Below are 26,557 nucleotides of genomic sequence, written 5' to 3'. Positions count from 1 at the left end.
CAAAAAGTACAATTGAAGGAATCATCGGCTTTCAAATTTGACAAGGAAATACTCTTGGTCACATATAGTATGTGATCTGTGCTCACAATCAGTGCTGGAATGTTGTGGGAACGCATCGGATTCCCGTTCCGTCAGGTATTATTGCCCTGGAACTCGGTCCTTGGCCGGTGACAGCAGTTTCCTCTGCCCTTGTTCTGATACAGAGTAACAGACAGTCCTCGGCAAAACGCAGCAGCCTCTCACATACATTGTGTGGATCTTGCAGAGCAGTTGCCTGCAGAAGGCTGATGAAGCTCTTTCCCTCCGCTTCATGGTGGTGTGCTGCATTATTAACTAAAGGTAGCGGTGTAGCGTTGGTTGCCAGCGCCCAGGGCGAGGCAAGTATCCTTCCACTTTTCTTTTAAAATTTTGCACCGCTAAAAATGCCCGGGGCTGCCGCCCCTGTGGCCCCCCACCCTACGCCACTGACTAAAGGTGCTAGTATTGACAGATAAATTACTTTCCGTTCAGTCTTGGCTGGGATCTCCATATCTACATAGTTCGAAGGTAATTAATTCCTTTTCAGTAGGATGTCTCAGAGCTTGGCACAGAGCGCAGGTAAAGGCATTTTGCATCACATCTCATCTTCACATGGAGCAGCGGATTAGAGGTACAATAAGACACTTTATCAGTTAATCTGCTGAGGGATAAATTTCGGTTTAGTGTAGTGTTCTTTTTTTCACTTTTGGTTGTTTGCATCTGAATTAATGTTTATTTTTGTCAGGTATATATATTTATCTTAAGCAAGGTGATAGGGTGTGTAAAATGTGGTCTATCTGAGACAAATAAAATATGCCAGCACAACTCTAATATCACAATTTATTCCACATGTTGAAAGATGGGACCCATCTTCCCATTATCAGTGTGATATTTTGTCTAGCAGGACCATCGACATAAAAGGGGGGCGCAATCTGGTACATTTTAGGTTTGTGACATGCTAACCAATCAGTATTTCTATCTGCAAATGGGAACAGAGACCCTTCAAACTGTGAATCTTTGACTTGAAAATACAAAGTGAAGTTTGGATTCGTTTTTAGAAAACAGTGATGTCCTTTATATACTACAACCAAGAACAGCTACGCCATTTTCCTGCTTTAAAGTTAGAAAATATAGGTTTATTATGTTAGAATCAAATCTGATCAAACAGTGCTGTAGAATTGAAAGGGAGATACATTAGGGTGATCAAATGACACCATTTAAAAAAAGAAAGAAGTAAAAGAAAAAAACTGTACACATCGTTCATAACAAGAAAATTCCGGTTACGTACATAGAGTAAATAGCAAGATGTATGGGATGATATATAATATTAGGAATTAACATAGACAGAAAGTCAAGGAGGATTGAAGAAATTCTTGTGCTTGAGACGGATGGACAAATGATAATAGTGAATATTTGTCCAGAAAATCTGCACTTGGAGCCCACAGTTCTTACCTTTTAAAAATGAATGAAAAGGGGTACATATAAACAGAATCTAGTCTATGATTATGACAGACCGTATACTACCATGCTTTGAATTACAATTGAGTGAGATTTTTACAGTTTCTCATTATTTGTTGGAAGGCAACTGGCAATAGTAAATCTAATATTCTCATGTTGAAAGTAGTGTGTAACCAATCATCAGATATACTTCTTATGAAAATATTAGAGATAGAATAGGGAACATTTGAGTGAAAGATGGAATTAATCTGCTTCCAAATTTGTGACCAAAAATGAGAGACAGGAGAGCATGTAAAGAGTAAATGTTTTAAGCCTGCATGCTGTGATGCACTTGTCCAACAAGTATCCGGGAGATCTGGGTTGATTTTGTGTAAAGATATAGGAGTTAGTAAGAATCTATAATATATGTAGAAAAACATTTGTGTTGTGTTTTCTGCTCAGGAAGATTTTCTAATTTTTGACCAAATCTGCGTTCATACTAAAATGGGCCAAGTTACAGCTAAATCGTGCTTCCAGAATAATTCCATAGCTGTTTTAACTCTATCCATAGAAACACTATGTAAGTGTGAGTAGATGGTAGAGGCTTTTGAATTTGTATAGAGCAGATCAGCAAGATGAGTATTAGAAAGTGGGATGGGTGAGAGATCAGATTTGAAGTGAGTGTAAGTATTAAGTACAATGTCTCGTAAAAGTCGAAATTTATTATGAAATGAGGGAGGGAATCTGAAAGATGTTTGGGCGTGTGCAAAGGAGATAAGAGAATATTGAATAAACAATTGATTAACCCATTTTAATCCACTTTTTCTCTAAATTTTCCAATAAATAGGCCTATTGTTAATTTGTATTGAATTATTGTGCCAAATGATGAATTGGAGACCTTTGGGAAGGTGTGATATTATAGGTTCTGATATTTTTCAGAAATGTTTAAAGATTGGGGAGGAGAGTTGTTGAGGTTTTTAGTTGAATGTCAGGTATTCACAGAATGAAAAGGGCAAGAGGAAGTCACACTTCAAATCAACCCACAATGGATAGTAGTGTATAGATTGTGAGATCCAATATGTGGATTGTTATAGCATAATTGTTTTGTGATATTTTGAGAATCAGGAAAGTTCACACCACCCTCTGGTTTGGTACATTTTAATTTTAACAAGAACATACAGTCATTTGCCATTCCATAGAAAAGAGGAAAGCATGAAATAGATGTTTATGTAGAATATAAGAGGAATATTTAAAGGAATATTGGAATATTTAAAGGAATATTGGGTACTGGCATCATCTTAATAGTCACTAGGTGGCCCCACCAAGATAGGTATAGATGGTGCCATCTACTAGTTAATGAAGCTATCTTATGCATGAAATTTGTTTTCTATGTTTGTAGAGATGGAGGTTTTAAGGGTTTGGATAAATTGGAATCCAAGATATTTGATTTGTTTCGTCTGCCATGTGAAATTACAGGATATAAATCATTTTTAAATGTATATTTATTTAGAGGTAATATTTTGCATTTCTTATTATTTAATTTGTAGCCAGATACTTGGGCATAAGAAATAACCTCTGATGAAAAAGCAGGGATTGAAGGTTGGGGTCATAAGAGGAATAGTAAAATGCCATTTGCGTATGCAGTTAAATTGATCTGTTGAGTTTTGTGGGTAAATCCATGCATTTCTGGATTTTGTGTAAGTTTTGATAGGAATGGTTCTAAGGCCAAATTAAAGAGAAAAGGATGATGGGAATAATCCTTGGTGAACTTCTCTTCCTAGTGTAAAATAGGAGGAGGATAGCCCATTAGCAAGAATCGCCTCTCAAGGAAAGGAGTATAAAAAAGAAATTAAAGCATTCATTTTGGGGCCGAATCTGAACCAAGTTAGGGTATGAAATAGGAATGACAAATGGACACAGTCAAAAGCCTTTTCAACGTCTAAAGTGATTTCCGCTAGTTCAAACATATATGGGGATTTTGATGAAATATCAAAGAATAAGTGAGTGTTGTCTGATGTGCATCGCCCTTTAACAAACTGTGATTGCTTTTTCCCCAGAAGGTCAGAATTAATAGATTCTTGATGTAAGAATAGTGCCTTAGAGAACATTTTTATAGTCTATGTTGACAAGAGAGATAGGTCTATAATTTTTACAATATGTCAGATCCTTTCCCTCTTTTGGCATTAGGCAAATCAATGGGCCCGATTCACAGAACTAACTTAAGACAAAATCCTAAACTTACTACCATTTTGGTATTCACAGAAGGCACTTACTCATTTTGTTATTCACAGAAGGCACTTACTCATTTCGGTATTCACAGAAGTTAGGAGTCCTAACTTTAGGACTCCTAAATGCCTTCTGTGAATACCGAAAGCCTTAAAATTAGGATTTTTCTCAGTTTAGTAGTAGTATAGTTAGGACTCCTAACTTTAGGACTCCTAAATGCCTTCTGTGAATACCGAAAGTCTTAAAATTAGGATTTTTCTCAATTTAGTAGTCCTAGTTGTCTTAAGTTAGTTCAGTGAATCGGGCCCAATGTGTTTAGGAAGAAGCCAGAGGATTTACAAGAGCGATTGAAACTGTGAATAGAATTAATTTAGAAAAATGGGTGTAAAATGTGAATGCAAAACTGTCTGGGCCCTGGGCTTTGTTTTTTTTAGTGAGATTAATGCAGTGTGAAGTTCTGTGTGTGTGATATCTTATTCCGAGGAGGAAAAATCAATGTGCGTGTCAAAAGTCAGTTGAATAGTGGAGAGATATTGTATAAGTTCAGGATCAAATAGGGAGTGTTCTGTTGTGTATAGATTCTGGTAGGAATTCACAAACTCATTCAAAAGTCTCGTATCTTTTTGATAAGAAACATTAGTGTTGTCTGTGATTGATTCGATTTGTAATTTATTATGTTTAATTTTAAGGTAGTTGGCTAATAATTTCCCAGATTTGTTTTGGCCATCATAGAATTTGGTGCTGGATTTGCGTAAATGTGTGGATGCGATGACAGTGGGTAGTTTGTTTAATTGAAGTTTGGCTTTAAAAAGTTGTTGTAAACATTGAGGGATCTAGAGGTATAGCAAGAATGTTCTGATTGTTTGATATTTGCAAAAAGTAGTTTGGACTGAGATTAGGCTGATTTTCTTTTTTGGGTACAAAGTTAATAATAAAGTCTTGAGCTGAGGCTTTGAATGCACCCTATAGTATGAAAGTGAATGTCGTTTGTGCAATTAAAATTAAATGAAAGAATGAGGTGAAGGAGAAAGTAAATGAAGTGTCTAACAGTAGTATGATGTTAGATCTCCATTGTTTTGGTGAGGTAAGTTTAGGTAGGAAGTCCAGTTGCATGGAAACAGGGGCATGATCAGATACCAGTATAAAGCCTATATCTGCGGAATGCAAGTTTTGGATTAGATTGTGAGAAATCAAAAAAGAACAATCCTTGATTGTGTGTGAGGTACTAGAGAAAAATATGAATATTCTCGTAGATTAGTGTTGCATAATCTCCTTGCATAAGTTAGGGTACGCTGTCTAAGAGTGTGAATAAAGGATTTTTGAGGTTTGTTTGGAATGTAATGGGTTGTGGAGTTCTTATCAATGAACGGGTCAACAAGTTGGTTGCATCCCTATCAGTGAACGGGTCAACAAGTTGGTTGCAGGTAACGGCTAAGATAAGGTTTTCACCTTGATTTTGCATGAGGTTTTGAGCAATATGAAACCAAAATTGACAGTCAGAGCAGTGGGACCATGTACATTGAAAAGAACAATTAGAACTTTGTCTATTAACAATTTGAGTAGTAACCAGCTACCATTTGCCTCGAGTTCTAGGGATATCAGATGGATACAAAGGGATTTGTGACATAGAATTACAACCCCTTTTTTCTTCCCATTTTCTGGAGAAAAGTATAGTTCACCCACCCATCCCCTCTATCAACTTCAAGGGATGTGATTCTTGAAAATAAGCAAAATGTGCATCAAGTTTTGATAAATGAGTCAGAACTCTTTGTCATTTGATTGGAGAGTTTAAACCCGTGACATTCCATGAAATCATTTCAAAGACCATAAGAAAAATGTCAAATTAAGATAAGTAACAGGCAGAATATTGAGGTAATGGAGATGAAACCATGAGAATACATATGAAAATTGTAGTATGAGAATAAAACATTGCGTTGAGGTAACAAAGTGGTTCGAGGGAGTCAAGAAAAAATGAAGCAAAGGAGCAAAGATAATATAGCACAGAGAAAATAGATGAAGGTTCCAAGAATTGATAGGGAAGGATATTATGATAACAATATGAAGTAAGGGAAACATACTTAAAGACACTTCAAATGGGGTGGGGAGACAACATAGAAACTATGAATGTCCCGTCCTGGGGGGGCAAGGTGTAGGGACGGTTGAAGGATATGGAGCGGGGAACGAGCACAGGCATACGCAGGAAGACCACACCTGTGAAAGGGAAGGTATTCTAATGAGTAGGTACATATGGGAACAATTATTCCAACAATATTATTAGAGCATACTATAATATGAAGAAAACAGCAACTAAATAACGTTATAGCATAGTGACTGTTGAGACAAACAGGAGTCATAAAATAATAGTTTTCGAATTTGGTGGATCTAGAAACCTCCATAGTCTCAACTATACATGTCTTCAGAAAATCATGCAGACTACTAGGATGTTCGTACATGTTGTTTTGTACCTGTAGGTGACTTTGAAGAGGCACTGGTAGAATAGTCCAAAGTGGGGGCCAATGGAGCAAAGTTCCGGTCCCATGCTTAAGAAATCTTTGCATCTGTCTGTGGAACCCTCGGCGTAATCCTGGGAGAAGTAAAGATGATGAACAGACCACTATATTTGTTATATCTGTTTGGCTGCAGAGATGACTTGTAGTAGCTCTGTGTACTGTAGAAAATAAAAAAATACACCTCTAGGGGTTTGAGCATAGTTGCAGATGGAATCAGATATCCTAATATGGGACCACATTGAATATTTGGTGTAGGTCCATTCGGTAGTTTAGGAAGGGAGGATCTGAAAAGTTTGATAGAGTCTGTGCCTTCTGTACCTTCAGGAAATACGTAGATTTGTAAGTTGTTTCTTCTGTTATGATTTTCAAGGTCTTCAATATGTTTTTGAAGGGTGTTTACCTTGAGCAAGATTTTATTGAAGTTTGTAATTTGCTGTTCCCCTGTGGAAAGTCTTTCTTCCATGTGAGACCATCTGTCTGTAAGAAGTTGTAACTTGGTGTTAGTTTCCTTCATGTAGGAGCACTGAGCCCTAATCTCTTTCAAAAGGAGAACCACAAACACAATCAGCAGAGACTTAATTGATTACATCCCTGCATTTAATGTCAGAAGAGCTATATTAGCAGGAGGAAGAAGCTGTGCCTTTAAATAAAGGAGAACACGAGTTTTCCATGGTGATAGTCTGAGAGATTGCAGAGGAATGTTTAATATTTCTGCTTGACTAATGTTTGAAGAGTGACTTAAGTTTGGTCACTTTACCCATAAACAAGGGGAGACTTTAAAGGCACAGGAACAATACACTTCAGTATTGTCTTATCCTAGGCTTCCACAGAAAATTAGGTTGAGGTAAAATAATAACATAAGGTGCTGCCTCCAAATTAAATGGTATACTTTAATGAAAAGTAATATGAAAGTCAAGGTGCAAAAATAAAAAGCGAACAATCACACCATTGTTTCAGAAGGAAATAAAAGAAAAGAAAACTTTATGGGCAGGAAAATGTCAATGGTCCACAGACAGGCATTATTTTCCTTAAAATTGCCAGTAAAAACGAAGTTCATGTGGAAATTCATAGGGGTAAACCTTGAAGCTGGTTAATGCCTGAATCACAGTGGGCACCCACCTACTGTGGGCACACACCTACTCAGCTTCTGTGTGCATTCTCTTCCCTCTGCCCCAATACAAAATGGCAGGCAAGTTTGAGGAGATGAAGAGCACCACTATGTTTCAGAGCTGCACGTCTTTCTCTGGCTCTTAAAATGAAGTGGGAAGGCGCTACGCTGCTCAGCGAGCACAAAGGATAGTCATGATATGATCAGCTCGGGGAGAGACCACCGCGGCCTCGCCTCCGCTAATGCTGCCCCACGGAGCTTCACACGGATGTGACCATCTTCCTTGTGTACAAGCCACACCCCTGGAATTTCCCTGTTGATCACACAAATCCATCTTTCCACCAAGAAAACCTACTTACATGCTGCATGCAAATAGCTCTGGCCTGCTGCCACTCGGAAGCCTTGGTCATAGGAGTTGCTTCTGAATGCCCTGGTAATGTTGGACCTGGTTCCAAACAGTATTTGTAGCCAATTAAAAACAATTGCAAGTTGTGCTCAAATTGTGCATGGTCTCCTGTTTTTGGCCTCACATTTGCATTGGCAAAATAGTGTGCAGAATACACAAAGTGCAGTTCTACTAATCAGTAAGGCTGGCACTATACATTATTCCTCATATCCTGTACGAGAATTTTGTATTGGTTGCAAAAACCTTACTAGAACATACTGTTATCAAGCAGTTCCAGGCAGTTTCTGCACCATCATATGTCAATGAATGAGACTCATATTATAAATATTCAATCTTAGTTTATGACTTGTGGTCTTCCGTCAATAAAACAGTTTATTTTCTCAGTGAACTATCAATTTCACTTATGGGGCATCACAAAGCTATATAATGATGCCACAAACACACTCCTGTTCTTTATGGTATAAGATGAGCAAAACAACACAGCATAAAAGATCTCCAAGAGCTCACATGGAGCCTGCTGAGCACCGTGATTAATGCTCATGATGAGGCAACACTGCTGATGAAGCATGTCACTTTTAGTGGGCGAGGGGACGCTTCAAATTTTATATTAATGGTTTTTGTCACCCTGAAGAGTAAGTCCATAAATCATCATTAGAGGACACCGTGGTGGTGAGTAGTTATACCTTATCCATACATTTCTAACCAATCAATCCATCTTCCTAGCGTCTGCTACCATAATGTAATACTTCTCCCTCTCTGAATACCTTTTCAATACTTTTCTATCTAGAGGTCTGTTAATTTCCATGTAGTCCTGTGTGTTTGTTTTGTTCATGGATTCTCAATTTTGAGCTCCATCATTCTTTTTAATTTATCGGTGCAAGAGAAATTTTCTAATTCAGACGCTAAATGTGACTTTAAAAAGATGGCTTAAAAATTTGAGAACTCAACACCAAAATAATGACTTGGATCGCTTAAATATTTTGCTTTTGCAAAAAAGCAAACAAAGAATATTTCAACCAGTTCTGCTAAGAGTGACTTCGCAATGGCCTGCACACATAGGCTGTGTCGAAGGCAATCAGGAAATAAACAATCTTTAAGTTTGCGGTCAAATTTTCCTCTTTTTATGATTGGTAGGAAATCACAAAGGGACTCCTGCAGCTTCTTTAAGTGTGTAGAGAGCTCATGACGCTGCTTTCCATGTTTAATTGTGGAAACGTTAGTGAAAACCAGAAAGTAGTAAATCTACACTAACAGGTAGGTGTAAGTCTGAATGCTTAGGTTTGCTACTTTCTTTGTGAATCAAGCCCTATAATGCTAATGTAAGTGTTATTGAACAACTTGAGTCTCATCAACTTTAAAATGGGATGAAAATATATTTAAACCTGTTCATGTAGCTATCAGTAGGCCTGGACGGAACACACTGAGCAAAACACTGGGGAATTCTGCAGAGTTACAAAAAACACTACGAGATTCTGTGGAATTCCGCAAACGGAGGGAAATAGGCATGTCAGGCTTCTAACACTGTGATTTAGCACTAGGAGCTCGTTCCGTGTTGAAAAATCAGCATGAGTGGCACCACACTGTGTGCAGCTTATCAAATTGATTTTGCTGCTGCTCAAGTAGATTCACGCAAGGGCACATGAAATCTCGCTCACAAACTTACTGTTTTCAAGTTTGCATAAGAAAAAACTCCACCATGTGGTGGTTGGAGGAATATGGCCGAAACTCCACGTTACAAGCGTAATGCGGAGTGGCCAAACTTCCGCAAATTCCACCAGCGAAGAAGAATATATCCCTCACCCCTAGTTATCAGTCATTATAGAACATACATTTTTACTCTTTCACTGCTGATGTGCTGCTGTGCATGAGCATTCACTTGGCTGGCTTGTTTTTAAACTTGCCCATGGTTTTGTGGAACAACTCAGGCACATTAATCCCTTCCTGATTTAGGACCTTCTGTACAAACATTTAATGGCAAAAACTCCAGTTTATTAAGGCAGGTTTCTAAACCCAAAGCTCTTTGGAAGGATTAATGAGGGGTATATAATCCTTGTCTATGCATATTCTTCTACTCATGAACTACAATGATTGCTTTGAGTATTTTAACAATGCAATTTCTGTTTAAGCTTGAAGCATTTATTTTTAGCTGATATGGGGATAAGTATATTCATAATATTGAATTACTTTTTATTTGAATAAACATCTTGCTAGACAAACACAAGGACCAGTCCAGAATCTAAAGATATGGAAAAATAACATTTTTGACGATGAGCATGTTTTCTTGGGGAATCATTTCAGAAATCTGAATTTATGTGGCAATGATGAACCCACGCCTGTTCTGGCCATGTTGACACCACCAGCATCTGTGATGCTTCCTGCCTATCTTTCTGAGTGAAAGCATGCATAATCTGTATAAATGCAAGGGAGGCGGAGTAGTCCTAGGTCCAGTCCTGGAGACATACATGTTGTTATACTATCACAAGTCTACATAAATAACCATCGTAGTCGGGGATGAGCCTGTATACAAGCAGATGTAGGGCACAGCAACCAATATCCATTTCTTAGTTCAACATATCAAAATATGGAAACATATCAAAGGTGTACCATGTCAATTAATATATCCTATAGAGTATAACGTGATAATTGATGATTTCTACTGATATAGTACATACTGTATATTGGTAAAATTAAGGGTCAAGACCTGGCTTATTTCATGGTACACGTCTTAGGGTAGGGTCATTTCACACCGATAAGAAATCTAGCTTTCTACATTTTAGGTCTGGGGAGGTTCTGTTTTAGAAAATCAATAATGTAGGACCTTCTGTCCTTCTCTCAGGTGTTTGGCAGCCTAAATGCATAACGAGTGAAAGTGCCTGTAGCAAATTCCCCGACAAACAACTGTTTCCATGAAATTCCATTGAATCACTTTCTTTTATTTGGTTTTAGCCTTATATGAGATGTGTTTCAGTGAGAGTAGAAGGACCAGTAGTATGAATATGGCCAGTAAGGAAAATGGTGATAGAATGGGACTAAAAAGTGTCCACTCAAAAGACCTGCTCAATAATTTGCTTTTGCAAGTGTTGGAACATGGTGTTCTATCTGAATTGGGTCAAGAAGTCATGGGTGGACTTTAGTATGACAAATTTAAGTTTGCTGACTGAGTGGACCAAGTCACAACCCACTTGCGAACATTCCCACCACTAGAGTAATGAGCAAGAGTCATCATTTCAGATTGTAGAGGTTACTTTCATTTTGAGTAAGACAGCAAACCATTTTTCTAACACTTAAATAGCCTCAGAGTTTCACACAACGCTAAAAATGTATGTAAGCACTGTTTGCACCGTACTCATGTTCTGCTCTGATACAAAGGTAAGCACCAACACCCACTGCAGTTGTTTTGTGCTTGCTGTTGATAATGTAAGACTATGCTGCAATAATTCACACCAAATTGGTGCGTTTTGCCACATCTTTCTCTCAGAAGTGTAAATTGCATGCAAAATCCATAGCCAGAGCAAATGTTGATTGTGCTTGGGAGAAGCAGAACTTTTATGGATGTTAATTTAGAATTCTTTAGCTGATGTCTGAGCAGCTTCCTGATTCGTCCTAGGGAACGGGCCGATGACGCTGAACATGTTAGCTCAGCATGCGTAGGTGATGAGGACATCACTTACTCAATGGGACATCTTCAGTATGAGCAGAATTGAAGAGATCCAGTATCGCTGGATTCACCATTTGCCATTGTCAAACTGAAAGTAAAGGGGCAAGCTACCACAAGAGGACTCTTAAAATGATGTATTCATTGCAAATACAAATTAAAGATTGTTCTTGCAACAAAAAGGAAAATTGAAAAAGGACTGCCGGTTTTATAATTTTGCACAGATGTGAAAGTGCAAAGATTACGTATGACCTGCAAATGCCTATTGAATAGTTGTGCTAATGTGGTAAATATCCAAGTTTTGAGCATCTTGCAAGTTACCAAAAAAAATGAGGAAGAGATATTCAGAATTTAGAACAGCTAGGAAAAATCAAGACCAAGAAGGCTTTTTGTACTTTGGGACGTGCCAGAACACCAGGTGAACAGGAGCAGACAACCGTAAGTGAATGTAGCAAGGTCCAATGCCATAGGCAGCTCTATTACAGATGTAAAGTCTGAAATATAGGATATGGGAAGAAGCCAGCCTGTGTGAGGTGCAAAAACTGCTTCTTCAAGAAAAGATGAAAGTTGTCTGCTGTAGTCAAGATGCTACAGGTTTGGAAGGATTATGAGTAGTAGAGCTAACTTTGAATTAAATCAAGGAGCAGAAGATCATGAGTACTACTGATTCCTAGATTTAACGGGCTCGACTTAGTCAAGTTCTTCAGTTAACCAGGAATTAAAGTGAGCCGAAGTAGAAAGGGAATTTGACGCTCATACTTAGTTTATGCTTGCTAATGAATTAATAGGTTTCTAACCATCACAGCTAAGGGATTAGTAAGGACAGAGTTTTTAGAGGAAATTGGAAGCTTAAACGTAAAAGCAAATTAATTTGTCCCACTGTTAGGTCATTAAAAAAGAGAAAATCAGATCAAGCTTATGAATCATCTTTTAAATAGGCCTTTTCAGTTTTTGACAAACTCTCAATTAGGAATAGGAATTGATCATGGTAAGGGCATTTGGGTCAATGAGATTAATAGGCCTAAAGGGCAAAATGATCTACCATCAAAATGTTGAATGATTGGAGTGCAAAATGCACAACGAAATCTGCGGCTCTTAAGTTAGTCGGTTCTGGAGAGTGATAAACAAAGAAACAAATAAGGCAGCTTGTCAAGGTGATCATGCCATTGACCCCAAGCCACGAAAAACATGTCAAGCATAAGCCTTAAAAGAGTATGACTTTCCTTAAAGAAGATGACAAAACCACCACCTAACCTAATTTGCTGATCAACGTGGATGCTCTTGTAGTATGTGGGGCCTGCTAGAGCTATTTTGTGATATAAGGTATTGCGTAGCCAATGTTTAGTTAAAAATAAACTGTACAAAATGTGGTCTGCTATAATGCTAGCTAAAAATGGTAGTGTTTAGGAGTGGAACATAACATAATAGCTACAGATTTAAAGGTTTCTTAGGTTTTCTCTGGAAGGAAATAAGAACAAGTATTGGGTGTGGAAAAGGTAGAGGGAGCACCTCTAGATTGTCAGCACAGGAAGCAAAGGATAGCTCATGGTGGTATGGTTAGTTGGTTGTAGATTTAGGAGCGCCTCCTGCTCTAACTCATATGCAGCCTGTCGATGAGACTCGAAGAACCAACAGTGGATTGTGCCCTGAACCAAGCATGAGTTCAGAAAGGCACCGATTGGCTTGCATATGGCGTGCTGTCTGCAGGTTTATGTATTCAGATGTCTTAAACATATTGCCATGTGAGAGCACCATTGAAATTCAGTCTCACTCTCAAGGTGATGGGGAAACTCGGGCACCAACCAAACTCACCCAATGGGAAGGAAGAAAGCAAACTAAAATGTAACCCAGGAACTCATGCTTAATGCCTAAAACTATGAAAAGAAATAAAACAAAATCAAAAGGGTAAACCCAATACAGTTTAATGAAATAGATATGTGCTCAACTGAAATAAATAGAAAGGAGAAGGCAGAAAAAGAAAACAGTGGAAAAAAGAGCTGAGTTGAAAAGCAACCTGCAAGTATGAACTAGAGAAACAAGAAGTGTAGAGTGGTGAACTAAAGGAGCTTGAGGTACAAGGTGCAAGATATAGAGGACAGGTCAACCGCTACTGCCACAGAACGTAGAGGTCTAAAAAGTGTTGTCATGTTAAAGAACCAGTACACAAGATAACTACAGATTGCCTCTGAACATAATGGAAAGAGCACAGGAGTTGGAGTTGTTTACTATATTTCCAGCATGTTTAGTTTTTTGCTACTGTCGACTGGCTAACACAAAGAGTACCATGTATCACTGGAGTCTTTGTGGAAGTGTGGTTAAAAGAAAATGTGTTCACTTGTAAATATCGCCTTCCATGTGTTTCTGTTTCAGTACAACCAATGAGCCGCCTCTTTCCAACCAATTTAAAGATGGTTTTTCATGCTTAATGTGTGCTGGTGATTGCAGGTGGTGGGCATAGATCCTCATCTGTGGGGACTGGCCCTTATTTTTCGACATTGTACTTTGACCCAGAGCAAGAGAGAGACAGGCAGAAAAAGAGAATGCCGTAGGAAGACAAATATTAGTATACATTGTGAAAGGGAGAAAGCTATGATAAAAAACAACCTGAAACAGATGCATCAGGTGGAATCAAGACAAGGCTGCCTTGGTATTCCTACAACTACAGCACTGGGCAGCACTGTCTTTCGGCTTCAGAAAAACTTTGAACCCCTACGTTTTCTTTTTTTTTTTACAAATTCCACTGTGAAAATTAGAATGCTGATTATGTGTCCAGAGTGGTTCTTCTTAATGCACCTCATATTTTGGGAACATTCCGGTATTTGATTCATTCTCATGGATGACCTAAATAAATTAAGCGTATACTATCACGTATGATTTCTTATCACAATCCTTTAGTAAGTGTTCTGTGGTTTGATTGAAGGGCCATTTTGTACCTGTTATAAGAACATCCAAGAATATAGGTATGAATGATTTATTTGGAACAGTGTCATATCATTTCATTAGTTGTTCATCATTACCTTATATTCAAACCAGAGTTCAAGAGAATCACACCTCATTAACGTCAAAATATCCTTGTTCATCTGTTCTGAACTGAACAAAAACATTAATACGTAAGACATTTCTCAACCACCAATAGAAACTGTATTGTAATTTTAAACATTTACCAGTGGGATACTAATCTGAAAAACTGAGTTGGTGTTTTCTATTTTATTACAGTTTTTTGTTCTAGAGAAAGTAAACTCCTATGCATTGTGCACACAAACAGGCCTACAAAATATTCTATGCATGTATTTCCACCATCATCCATAAAGAATGGGAACCAAAATTCAGCATCCAAACTGCATACATCACAACAGCAATGCATCAGCTAAGTAATGCATTGGAATGCTTTATAGTTCAGTTTACATAGTCATTTTCATATTCTGTTTAAGACGATCAAAATTCATTCCACACTATCATCCCTTTGTCCTGACCAGAACAACTCGATCGTGTTGAAGAAGGCATGAACCATATCAACCAAGACATGAAGGAGGCCGAGAAAAATTTAAAAGATTTAGGGAAATGCTGTGGTCTTTTCATATGTCCTTGTAACAAGTAGGTACTGGGTGCCGACTCTGCTCTGTGGTGTCCAGTTCTTGTCACAGTGAATGTCTGAAGTTTGTCTTTCTTCTTTGTCCTTTTCCATTTCCTTCATTCTGTGGGGATAAAATACTTGTGTTTAATCAGAACAACTGGAGCGCATCGAAGAGGGCATGGACCAAATCAATAAGGACATGAAAGAAGCAGAAAAGAATTTGTCGGACCTAGGAAAATTCTGTGGTCTATGTGCCTGTCCATGTAACAAGTAGGTGCTGCCTGCCTGCCTGAATCTTTGAGCACCCAAGGCCACCTTCCAAGCCTTGTGAAGCTCATCCCTGCTAGGCACATTGGCAGGATGAGCATGTGGCATGCAGAGAGATCAGTTCTTGCTCCAATGCATTCATCTCATAGAGTAGACAACTCTCAGTTGGAAATAGATGCATCAAACGTAGGCTTACTGCAGTGCGAACTGCACGATGACCACCTTCCAATCAATCAATATTTCAACATTTTAAGCAGCGTGTACCAAAAATTTGATCTTAATTTTATCTAAATCTCTATTGTTTGGTAGTAAATGTACAATCAATATTCTAAGTCATTTCCTGGTCACATTTCACAGCAGTAACAATTTGGCAATTGTAAATCCTGAACTGGAAACAATGGCAATGTTAAGAGAAAAGAGAGCTGTGTTTTCTCATTTTGTTCTGTAAATTCAACTGCATTTGAAGGTCAGTGAAGGACCTTCCTAGTTGATCTTCAACAATTTGTGAAATGGCTGTTGTTGAAAATGCAGAATTGCAGTCAACCAAACTTTGCATTTGCTAGGTACACAGTGTGCTGGCCGAAATGTTGAAATATGAAGATTTTGCATGCAAAAAGATCACAGAAATTATTTTGTTCTCATACATTAGCACTTGTAAACCTGGCGGAAAATCCGTCCAAAATGTGACATGTTCGTTTTAAGTTTGAAACAAAAATTGAAAAAAAACATTCAGGTTTTTTTTAAAAAAAAGCTGCATGCCTAGCAGGCAGTGGATTTACATTAATATGATGCATGTGTGGATTTTCGGTTAAAAAAGGGTCAATTACGTAGATGTTCTCAATGAACATTTTTCAAAGCCCATTCTTTTGGGCTTAGACATTTGGGTTGAGTTCTTAGAAGATAAAGTGCCATGGTTTTGTAAAAGAGGGGACATTGAAGAACATAATTCAAAAGTAAGCCTACACACCTCTTCCTTGATATTTATTTTTTATTTTGTGGGCAAAAGTCTCAGATAGCAAATAATTATCAGTTTCCTCTTTTCGAAGCAGGGCTCCTATAGACATGGAGGACCACGAGGAAGGCTTCACAAATGTTTATTTTGTTACCACTGGGCAGCAGTGAATGGTGATCACTGTGAGATGTCTGTATAGAACAGAATATTTAGATCAATTCCATTATTCCTGGATGTCTATACTTGCATGGTTTTCAATCCATTTCAAATGATAGACTTGAAACAAATTTCATTTTACATATACATATCCCTACTCTATGTCCATGTAATTAATTTTAAACGGAACCATGTATTACACTGCAGTCCATTAAAGAAATTTTGGTTTAAAACTGACAAGTAGTTGTTTTCTGCATGTATTTGAAGAAATAAAGCATAAATAAATGCATGCAAATAGACCCAGTTTTCGGCGGCATTGACTACTTTTTTGTACATTCAATTCTGAAACTGTAATTTTATAGCAAATGTTACCGACTTGAATGCAGGTATATTTTATTTACTGTGTGGACCTTTACATGGTGCTGTTTTGCAAATTAATTCCATGAGTCCCAGTGTGTCTGTAACGTAATGTAGACGCTATTCTTGGCAGTTTTGTTTTATGTTTGTCTGCCAGTATGTTCTGTGTTTTGTGTTAAAATATAAAAGCATTACTGGAAAAAATGCGAAATGTTGCCCAGTGTTTCTTAATCAAACATGTTTGCATACAATGCAGACATCATAATTCCCACGTGCTTCATTGACAAGGGATAATTTAGAACGGCCTCTCTATAATTATATATTTCTGTTGTTATAGAATATATAATTTAAAATAGACGTAACCCTCATTCAAAACCAGTAGCCTTTTTAGCCCCCGCCCATTAAGTGAGGATTGTCGTTTGCAGTGTTTTCTTCGATGTACTGCCTTGTTCTTCACACTTTTTTCCTGTGCAGGCTAAAATCAAGTGATGCGTACAAAAAGGCCTGGGGGAATAATCAAGATGGCGTCGTAGCCACCCAACCAGCCCGTGTGGTGGATGAGAGTGAGGAAATGAACATCAGCGGTGGCTTTGTCCGCAAGTGAGTTTCCGCTGGCTATCCCTACTACTTTGTCTGCTGTTATTGACATATTTACAAGAGATGGTGCAAGAACTTGAAGACTTAAATCATGAAGCGACAAAGCTACAAATGAAGGATATTTTTCCACTAAATAGCTTCAGTGAATTCAGCGAGTGCACTGCTTGGCTCCTCCAATCAAGTGACTGAGCTCTGGTCAGGAAAGTTATCATCCAATTATACTGATTGATTGAGACAATAAGCGTGCTCGAGTTTACTACAGTAGATTGCCTTAGAAGTAAGGGATACTTATGGACTTTATTTTTGTTGTTTGTTTATTCTGTAAGGGATATTAATGGACTTTATGTTTGGTGTGTGTTTATTCAGTAAGGGATATATATGGACTTTATTTTTGGTGTGTGTGCACAGGGCTGGCTTTAGCGCTGGTGGCGTGCAACAATGTCTGTTGGCTCATCCCTCCCCCGCTCCCCTCAGTGACCACCTCTACCACGGATTCCCTCACTAGCACCCTTTAACAGTGCCACTCAAGTCTCCTTAACCACTGTCTCTCAGATTCATTTAGTTTTTTAGCACCACTCATACCAGTGTAAGGTGTCAGAGCACTTTGCACCACACACACATTGCACAGAGACAATCATATGTGTATAAATCAGTGTATAGGAAAAGTTACATCAGACAGGTCTACAAGGTGTAGTGTAGGAGTGACATGTAATCAATACTGATAGGCAATATAGTTTAAGAGTCCTTATTCTGGAAAAGCACAAATTCATAATTTAAAAAGTATCATTGTCAGGGGTTCTCTTCCATAATAGGAATTGTTTTCTACCCAAATGAACCCTTTTCACAAGATTAGGATGATGAACGACTGGGCAAAAAAACATATATCTCTAACATATACCTTGTAGTTTGCATGCAGCTCTAGGATGACAGTTAATAGCTCAATGTTCTATATTAGGATTTTGACTTATAAACGACAAGTAACAAAAGGAGCTCTGTTACAGAAGCAGTAACCCCCTGACCTATTTACATTATATGCACTTCGTTATCTGCATGCTACACATTCTTGGCAGCAACATTTTAACCCTGTGCACTCCCTCAGGATGAGTCGAAACTTCCACTAGAAAAACCTTAGGTCTCTTTCAGGAAGACGATTAATCACAGGCGTTATCATGATATTGTAATTGTTGCCTGAAAATTGATGGAGGCCAGGAATGCAGCAGCAGGTGCTTTTAAAATGCTAAAATACATTTTCAAACATGACGCCCCCACCCCAAGTCAACGCCCGGTGCGGTGGCACTGATCGCACCGCCCTAGAGCCGGCCCTGTAGTGTGCATGTCTAGTCAATATTGCTTATACCGTATATTAACAGGGATCTTTTAAGAGACAGACTTCTGGCAGGATGCAGGTTTAAGAAATGCTGTTATTACGCATGCTGGTCACTTGCTGGTCACATATGGCCAAATAAATCTTAATTTGTAAATGGCGTGGTATATTTTAAAAAGTAAGTAGATTTCCAGATGAGTTATGTATGTGTTTCTAGTGTAAATGACAGCTTATAAAGGGTGTATATAGCCTTGTGGCCTCTTCGTGCTGGTGAAGAGTATGAATAGCTGTGGATTTTACATTAAGGGAATCAGAAAGTGCATTAGATAGTGGTATAGGAACTATTGATATAGCTGGTCATATAGTAACCCTTTAAGTTTATTTTCTGAAAGGGAAGAGGCTGAACACCTGGCTACCGATTCTGGGTGACAGCCTTTCTCATTGCTGGCTTTACAACGTGGTGCCTTTTTCACGCATCCTTTACCACACAATGCCTTCACCATGCAACACCTTTACCATGCATGCTTTTTCAACTAAAGTTAAGTTAGTATATTTTCTGCAAGTGTGTGTGTGTGTGTTTATATACATATGTAATTTCCTTTTGGGGTTAGGGGTAGGTAAGGGTATACGGTGGTTAGGGTGTTTTTAGGGCTTAGTGGTGGGTAAGAGTATTGGATGGTAAGGTTTCTTTTTAGCGTTTAGGGATGGGTTATGGTATTGGATGGTAAGGGTGTTTTTTAGTGTTTAGGGTCAGCTAAGGGTATTGGACAGTAAGGGCGTTTTTAGGGTTTAGGGGTGGGTAAGGGTATTGGGTGGCAAATGTGTTTTTAGGGTTTAGGGGTAGGTATAGGGTGGTAATGGTGTTTTTCAGGTTTGGGGTGGGTAAATGTATTGGTGGTAAGGGTGTTTTAGGGTTTAGGGGCAGGTAAAGGTATTGGAAATTAAAGGTGTTTTTAGGGTTTGGAGGCAGGTAAGGGTATTTGGTGTTAATTGTGTGTTTTATGGTTTAGGGGCAGGTAAGGGTGTTAGGTGTTAAATGTATTTTTGGAGTTTAGGGGTGGGTAAGGGTTTTAGGGAGGTAAGGGTGTTTTTAGGGTTTCGAAGTGGTTATGGCTACTCTTTGGTAAGAATATTTTTAGAGTTTAGGCGTGGGTAAGAGTTTAGGGTTGTAAGGCTGTTTTTAGAGTTTAGGGGTGGGTTAGGGTATAGGGTGGCAAGGGTGTTTTTAGGGTTTAGGCAAGGGTAGGGGTATAGTGTGTTAGGAGTCTTTTAGGGCTTAGTGTGAGTTAGGGTATTGGATGGTAAGGGCGTTTTTAGGGTTTATGCTTTGGTGAAGGTATTGGGTGGTAAGGGTGTTTTTTAGGATTCTGGTTTGGGTAAGGGTATTGGGTGGTAACAGTTTGTTTATGGCTTAAGGGAGGGCTAGAGTGTTGAATGGTTAATGTGTTTTTATGGATTAGAGGTGGGTAAATCTATTGGGTGGTAACAGTGTATTTTAGGGCTTAGGGACAGGTAAGGGTATTGGGGTAAGGGTGTTTGAGGGTCATGGGTTGGGCAAGGGAATTGGGTGGTTAGGGTGTTTTTAGGTTTAGGGAATGGTAAGAGTATAGGGTGGTAAGGGTGCTTAAGGGTTTAGGGATTGGTTATGGTATAGTTTGGTCATGGTAGATTTAGGGTTTAGGGATGGGCAAACGTACAGAGTGTTGAGCGTATTTTTAGGATTTAGGGGTGGATAAAAGAATAGGGTGTTAAGTTTAGAAAAAAGGGATTTCCCAAAAAAGATAAGATGCATTTTTTATACAAATTTTAAAAAGTGGGGGTGTTTGGTGGGTCTCCCCACGTAAGAAAATATTTGAATGTACAATAATGAAAACAAAACATGGGAGGGTTTAAGGGGTCTCTCCCAATTGAAAAACAAAATTACTTCTAAATAATACATACATACATATATACATAGATAGATGCATCAATGAAAAGCGTTTCAATGCAGCATCAAGGGCTGAAAATGCTATAGAAATACAATGAAAATTATTTATATGTGTATATATATATATATATATGCGCGCTCATTCCTTCTCCCCTTTCACGATCTGGAAAAGCACTCACAGGGGTCTTTAATTCGATAGAGTTTTTAATCCATGCAGTCCATAAATAACATGACGCGTTTCGGCTACTGCCTTTTTCCAATGTTACAAAAACAAGTGCCAACCATCGACATTTTAAAATCATCCATATCCGGTCACATGATGCAAATCAAAGCGACATCAAAATCAAAAAAGGACCACACTCTTTCTGTTCTAATACAGGCGCCATCTTGAAACATATATATGGTGCTTTAAATCACAATGTCAGGCACTAAATAGGCCTAGCGATGTAAGTACTATATAATACTTTCAATGATTTTCATTAGACATATTGTATAATGGAAACAAGACATTCTCATGATTTAAATAAATTGCGCAAATTACAATTCAGCCGTGTATCGGCATATCTGCGCAAACATCACCTATAATATCAAGATCAGGGCGTATCTGTAATACCATCATGCCGTGTATCGGCAAAGTCCCTTTCTATGTTTATTTGATTGCATGCATCAGAGGACCAACAAATTCATAAATCACATGGCATGTTTACAGTACTAACCCACACAAATAAATTAATTAAATCAAAGATGCCTATCTTCTTAATCTTACCCAGAAAAACTTAAAGTTCCTCATAGTATATTGGTCACAGATTTAATCCCCCAAATGTACAGCTAATTCTTCCCCTATATTCATTCCCTTAGCGGTCTTCGTTTCTAGGTCAATAATGTACCTGGATTCAAGTCTACGCAACTTTCTAATCCTGTCCCCACCTCTTATGTTGGCGGCAATCATATCTAAACCATAATAACGCAACAGATCCCTGTTACTGTTATGTTTGTCTGTATAATGCCTTGCGACAGGGTAGGTCTCATAATTTATGGCAATCGCCCTCATATGTTCTAATACCCGTATCTTTATAGGGTGTATGGTACTACCGATATATTTCAATCCGCAAGGGCATTCCAGGCAGTATACTACATAAGTAGTATTGCATGTGATGAATTTCTTTATGGTTCTAGATATCTTTAGATTTGTAACTTCATATGTAAGAGTTCTTCTACTTCCTATACAGGCCTTACATCTGCCGCATGGGTAAAATCCTCCTAAAAGCCTAAGAGGCTGGTGGGAGAAGCAGGTGTCCAAAGTACAGGGAACCACTGATATGAGTAGAGTGGTTTCCTGGTACCGTTATATTGATGATCTGTGCATTGTGTGGAACGGCTCAATAGAGTCAGCTAATGAGCTCATTGCTAGTCTGAATCTCAACAAGGTCAATTTAGAGTTTAGTGGTAAGGTTAGCTCCAACACGGTAAACTTCCTAGATTTAAAGATAACCATCATAGACAACAAACCTAATGTGTCACTATACCAAAAACCCACAGCAGGGAATTCCGTACTACATGCGGCCAGCAATCATCCAACTAGGCTGGTCAGGAGTATTCCGTATAGTGAATTCTTAAGATTAAAGCGTAATAGGACAAGGAATTCGGATTTTGAACTAGCAGCCAAGGCCAGTCTGAATAGATTTGCCATTAGGGGTTATAATAGGGATTTCCTAGAAGTAACTCTTAATAGGGTTAGCAACATACCAAGGGAAACACTCCTGTTAAATGAGGAGAAGGATAAGAACATAGAGACAGAAGACAATAAGTTCAGGATGATAACCACTTTTTCCAATGAAGCCAATGACCTAAGACGGATCATGAAAAAGAATTGCCATATATTGAAAACTGACAATGTGATAGGTTCAAACATTCCAGCCGCACCTCTAATAACATTCAGAAAGGCCAGATCATTGAGGGATAGTCTAGTCCAAAGCCACTTCTATACTAGACCAAGTGTCAGTGGGACCTTAAGGGAGCTTAGGGGATTTTACCCATGCGGCAGATGTAAGGCCTGTATAGGAAGTAGAAGAACTCTTACATATGAAGTTACAAATCTAAAGATATCTAGAACCATAAAGAAATTCATCACATGCAATACTACTTATGTAGTATACTGCCTGGAATGCCCTTGCGGATTGAAATATATCGGTAGTACCATACACCCTATAAAGATACGGGTATTAGAACATATGAGGGCGATTGCCAAAAAAGATGAGACCTACCCTGTCGCAAGGCATTATGCAGACAAACATAACAGTAACAGGGATCTGTTGCGTTATTATGGTTTAGATATGATTGCCGCCAACATAAGAGGTGGGAACAGGATTAGAAAGTTGCGTAGATTGAATCCAGGTACATTATCGACCTAGAAACGAAGACCCCTAAGGGAATGAATATAGGGGAAGAATTAGCTGTACATTTGGGGGATTAAATCTGTGACCAATATGCTATTAGGAACTTTAAGTTTTTCTGGGTAAGATTAAGAAGATAGACATCTTTGATTTAATTAATTAATTTGTGTGGGTTAGTACTGTAAACATGCCATGTGATTTATGAATTTGTTGGTCCTCTGATGCATGCAATCAAATAAACATAGAAAGGGACTTTGCCGATACACGGCATGATGGTATTACAGATACGCCCTGATCTTGATATTATAGGTGATGTTTGCGCAGATATGCCGATACACGGCTGAATTGTAATTTGCGCAATTTATTTAAATCATGAGAATGTCTTGTTTCCATTATACAATATGTCTAATGAAAATCATTGAAAGTATTATATAGTACTTAGATCGCTAGGCCTATTTAGTGCCTGACATTATGATTTAAAGCACCATATATATGTTTCAAGATGGCACCTGTATTAGAACAGAAAGAGTATGGTCCCTTGTTGATTTTGGTGTCGCTTTGATTTGCATCATGTGACCGGATAGGGATGATTTTAAAATGTCGATGGTTGGCGCTTGTTTTTGTAACATTGGAAAAAGGCAGTAGCCGAAACGCGTCATGTTATTTATCGACTGCATGGATTAAAAACTCTATCGAATTAAAGACCCCTGTGAGTGCTTTTCCAGATCGTGAAAGGGGAGAAGGAATGAGCGCGCATATTGTACGCAGTTGCACCTCCGCGTTATAGCACCCGTCCGGGAGTGCGTTGGTTTGAGGTGCAGAGGAGCAGGATATATATATATATATATATATATACATATATTCAAAAATAAGATTCTATAGGAAATAATCGTCCAGCACTCCAGAAGGGTTGAATCACTCGGATCTTTATTTTTAGACGATAAACATCTACGCGTTTCAGCAGTCTCAGCTGCCTTGTTCACGATGTTGGAGCGCCATCATTTTTACTCTAAAATACTCTATCAAAGAGTAACAACAATGAGGAAGGCCTATCGAAGTTTCCACATATTTTCCCACACACTCTTTTTGGTTGAAAGTGGCGGCCATATTTAAATGTACACGGTGCATATACAAATAAATGACATGTTATTTGGAAAGTTCCAATTTACACCATCTATTCTATAGAGATGAAAACGTGAAATACTTTATATTCACAGATGTTGCTGCCATATTTCAATTTCATCTTTCTGGATTTATATATATCACAGAGATATTTCACCCCTTGCATTTTTAGTCCAGATTAACTCACAGGATAAAAATTATTTATGGCTCTGCCAAACATCTACCAAAGAACGCATTTATATATCTGCACCTATTCAATTTACATTATGCATGTTTCTTCATTTTATGTTTTCCACGGAAATAAAGATGGTATTATTTCTTAATCCTGTATACTATTGGAAAATTACAATTTATCTCAAAGTGCTAGTGCTTTGTGCAAATTAGTCATTGAAAGCGTCAGTGCTTCACAATATATTGTTATACACGTTTCATTGGCCAATTTGAAAAACATTTGTCAAATAAATACATAATTCAAATATCATTACATATTTAAAAAGGAATTTTCAAGATTTCAAAGTTTTTCCTAAAGTGCAAGTGCTTTACAAAACATAAATAAACATATTTCATACACTTTTTAAAACACTTTATCCCAAAAATATATATATAATTAAAATGTCATTGCATATTTAAAAAAACTTTTTTTATAGCAAATCTTACACTTTCAGTATTAAAAAATATCCACATTTCATGTACAGAAGAAAACCATCCCCCTATATCCTTTCTTTACTCATTGTATCAGTCTCTCATTTAAAAAATCAAAAAGGTTTCATTTTGTGCAGCTTCTACCCTCAGCAACCCTCATTTCACTATCTCAGTGCAAGCAGGTATATAAATCCTCATCGACATTCAGTCCATGAGGTCCTTTGCTACTAAACTCTAAGATGTAATAAGTCTCCAGTTGCCTGAGTTTCTTCTCCCTATCTCCTCCTCTCTTTTTACGCGGGATCTCAGCTATACTGCTATATTGGAGACTCAAGGGATTGCTTTGATGAATTTTTTCAAAATGTCTTGCGACTGGGTATGTTCTGTCTTTGTTTAAAATTACTCTTCTGTGTTGGAGAACTCTCTTATATACAGGTAGAGTAGTACTTCCTATATATACTTTCGGGCAGTTACATTGTAATAAATAGACAACAAAATCAGATCTGCAGGATAAAAAGGTTTTAATAAAAATAGTTTTATTAAAAAATGTTTTAAAATTCATGCTGTTCAGGCCATGTTGTCACGCTTTACATTTAAAACATTTTTTAAAACCTGCCTTCGGTTGGAGCCAATTTGTAGCTCCCCTCTTCCTGTCTTGAAACTCACTACTTACAATAAGATCTTTCAAAGATTTTGATTTTCTGTAAGTAATATTCGGTTGTCTCTTTAATTTTGAACCTATTGAGGGATCTTCTCGAACCAGATACCAATGTTTTTTAGAATGGCTCTGATTTCTTTGTGATTGGTGTTAAATGTCATAATAAATCTCGAATTCTCTACCTTTGAACTGTCCTTCTTTTTCTGAGTTTTTGATGGTTCAAAGAGTGCTTTTTGTCTATTACATTTTCTAGCTTTTATGGCTGTGCCTTTTATTGCTTGTGGAGAGTATCCTCTTTCCCTGAATCTATTTGTCATCTCTTTTTCAATTTTCAGATACTCGTCCTGGCTACTGCATGCCCTCCTGGCCATGTAGAATTCCTCAAAGGGAATACTGCGTATCAATGGCACCGGATGGGCACTATCTGCGTGGAGAATAGTATTCCCCGCAGTAGCTTTTCTGAATATCGTGGTCTCTAATTTATCCCCAACTGATTGAATTCTGATATCTAAAAAATCTATGGTAGTCTTACTGCATTGTCCCACAAATTTCAAATTCAATGAGTTCTGGTTCAGATCCATTACAAATTGTTCTATATCTGTTTCCGTGCCCTGCCACAGCACGAAAACATCATCTATGAATCTTACCCAGAGTAAAATGTTATTAGACCACTGTTCCAGGGGTGACCCCCCGAGCACCTGCTCCTCCCACCAACCTAGATGTAAATTGGCATAACTGGGGGCGAAGCTGGTGCCCATCACCGTTCCCTGCTCTTGTAAGAAGAGTTCCTCACCAAACAAAAAAATATTTTTTGTTAAGCATAGTTCTATGAGCTCTAAAAGCATTCGGTTATGTTTTACAAATCTTAAAGGTCTCCTATTCAAGAAATACTCTGTTTCTCTAAGGCCATCTACATGTCGTATGCTCGTATATAATGTCGAGATATCCAAAGTTATTAAAAACATAGTAGTAGCATCCCAACGAATATCAAAAATACATTTAAGAAAGTCCGTTGAATCTTTAATATGTGAAGTCAATGTTCTTACAATAGGATTAAGGAAATAATCAATATACCTAGATGCGTTTTCAAATAAGCTGCCACATGAAGAAATTATAGGTCTTCCTGGAGGTGTAGTGATACTCTTTTGCACCTTCGGGAGCATATAAAATACAGGTATGACTGGTTTGTCTTTTTTAATGAATTTAAATTCATCCCAGCTTAATAAAT

At 38.0% G+C, this 26,557-nt stretch overlaps 1 protein-coding gene across 3 annotated transcripts in view; it reads left to right on the top strand.

The window, feature by feature from the left end:
- Positions 1-26,557, top strand: part of LOC146821630 (synaptosomal-associated protein 25) — a 232,138-nt gene that overhangs the window by 145,295 nt on the left and 60,286 nt on the right. For 2 of the 3 annotated variants that reach the window (XM_085612677.1, XM_085612678.1), the window contains 2 exons: positions 15,087-15,204; positions 17,141-17,266. In XM_085612677.1, the coding sequence (XP_085468803.1) occupies positions 15,087-15,204; positions 17,141-17,266 (244 nt within the window). Of the gene's footprint in view, positions 1-14,836; positions 14,955-15,086; positions 15,205-17,140; positions 17,267-26,557 lie in introns of all 3 variants that reach the window. The other variant, XM_085612679.1, reaches the window with a different exon arrangement.

Source organism: Triturus cristatus, chromosome 6 (assembly GCF_964204655.1).
Source record: "Triturus cristatus chromosome 6, aTriCri1.1, whole genome shotgun sequence".
Classification (NCBI taxonomy): Eukaryota; Metazoa; Chordata; class Amphibia; order Caudata; family Salamandridae; genus Triturus; species Triturus cristatus.
Note: the sequence above shows the minus strand (reverse complement) of the source record. Positions and strands in the feature narration are given on the sequence as shown.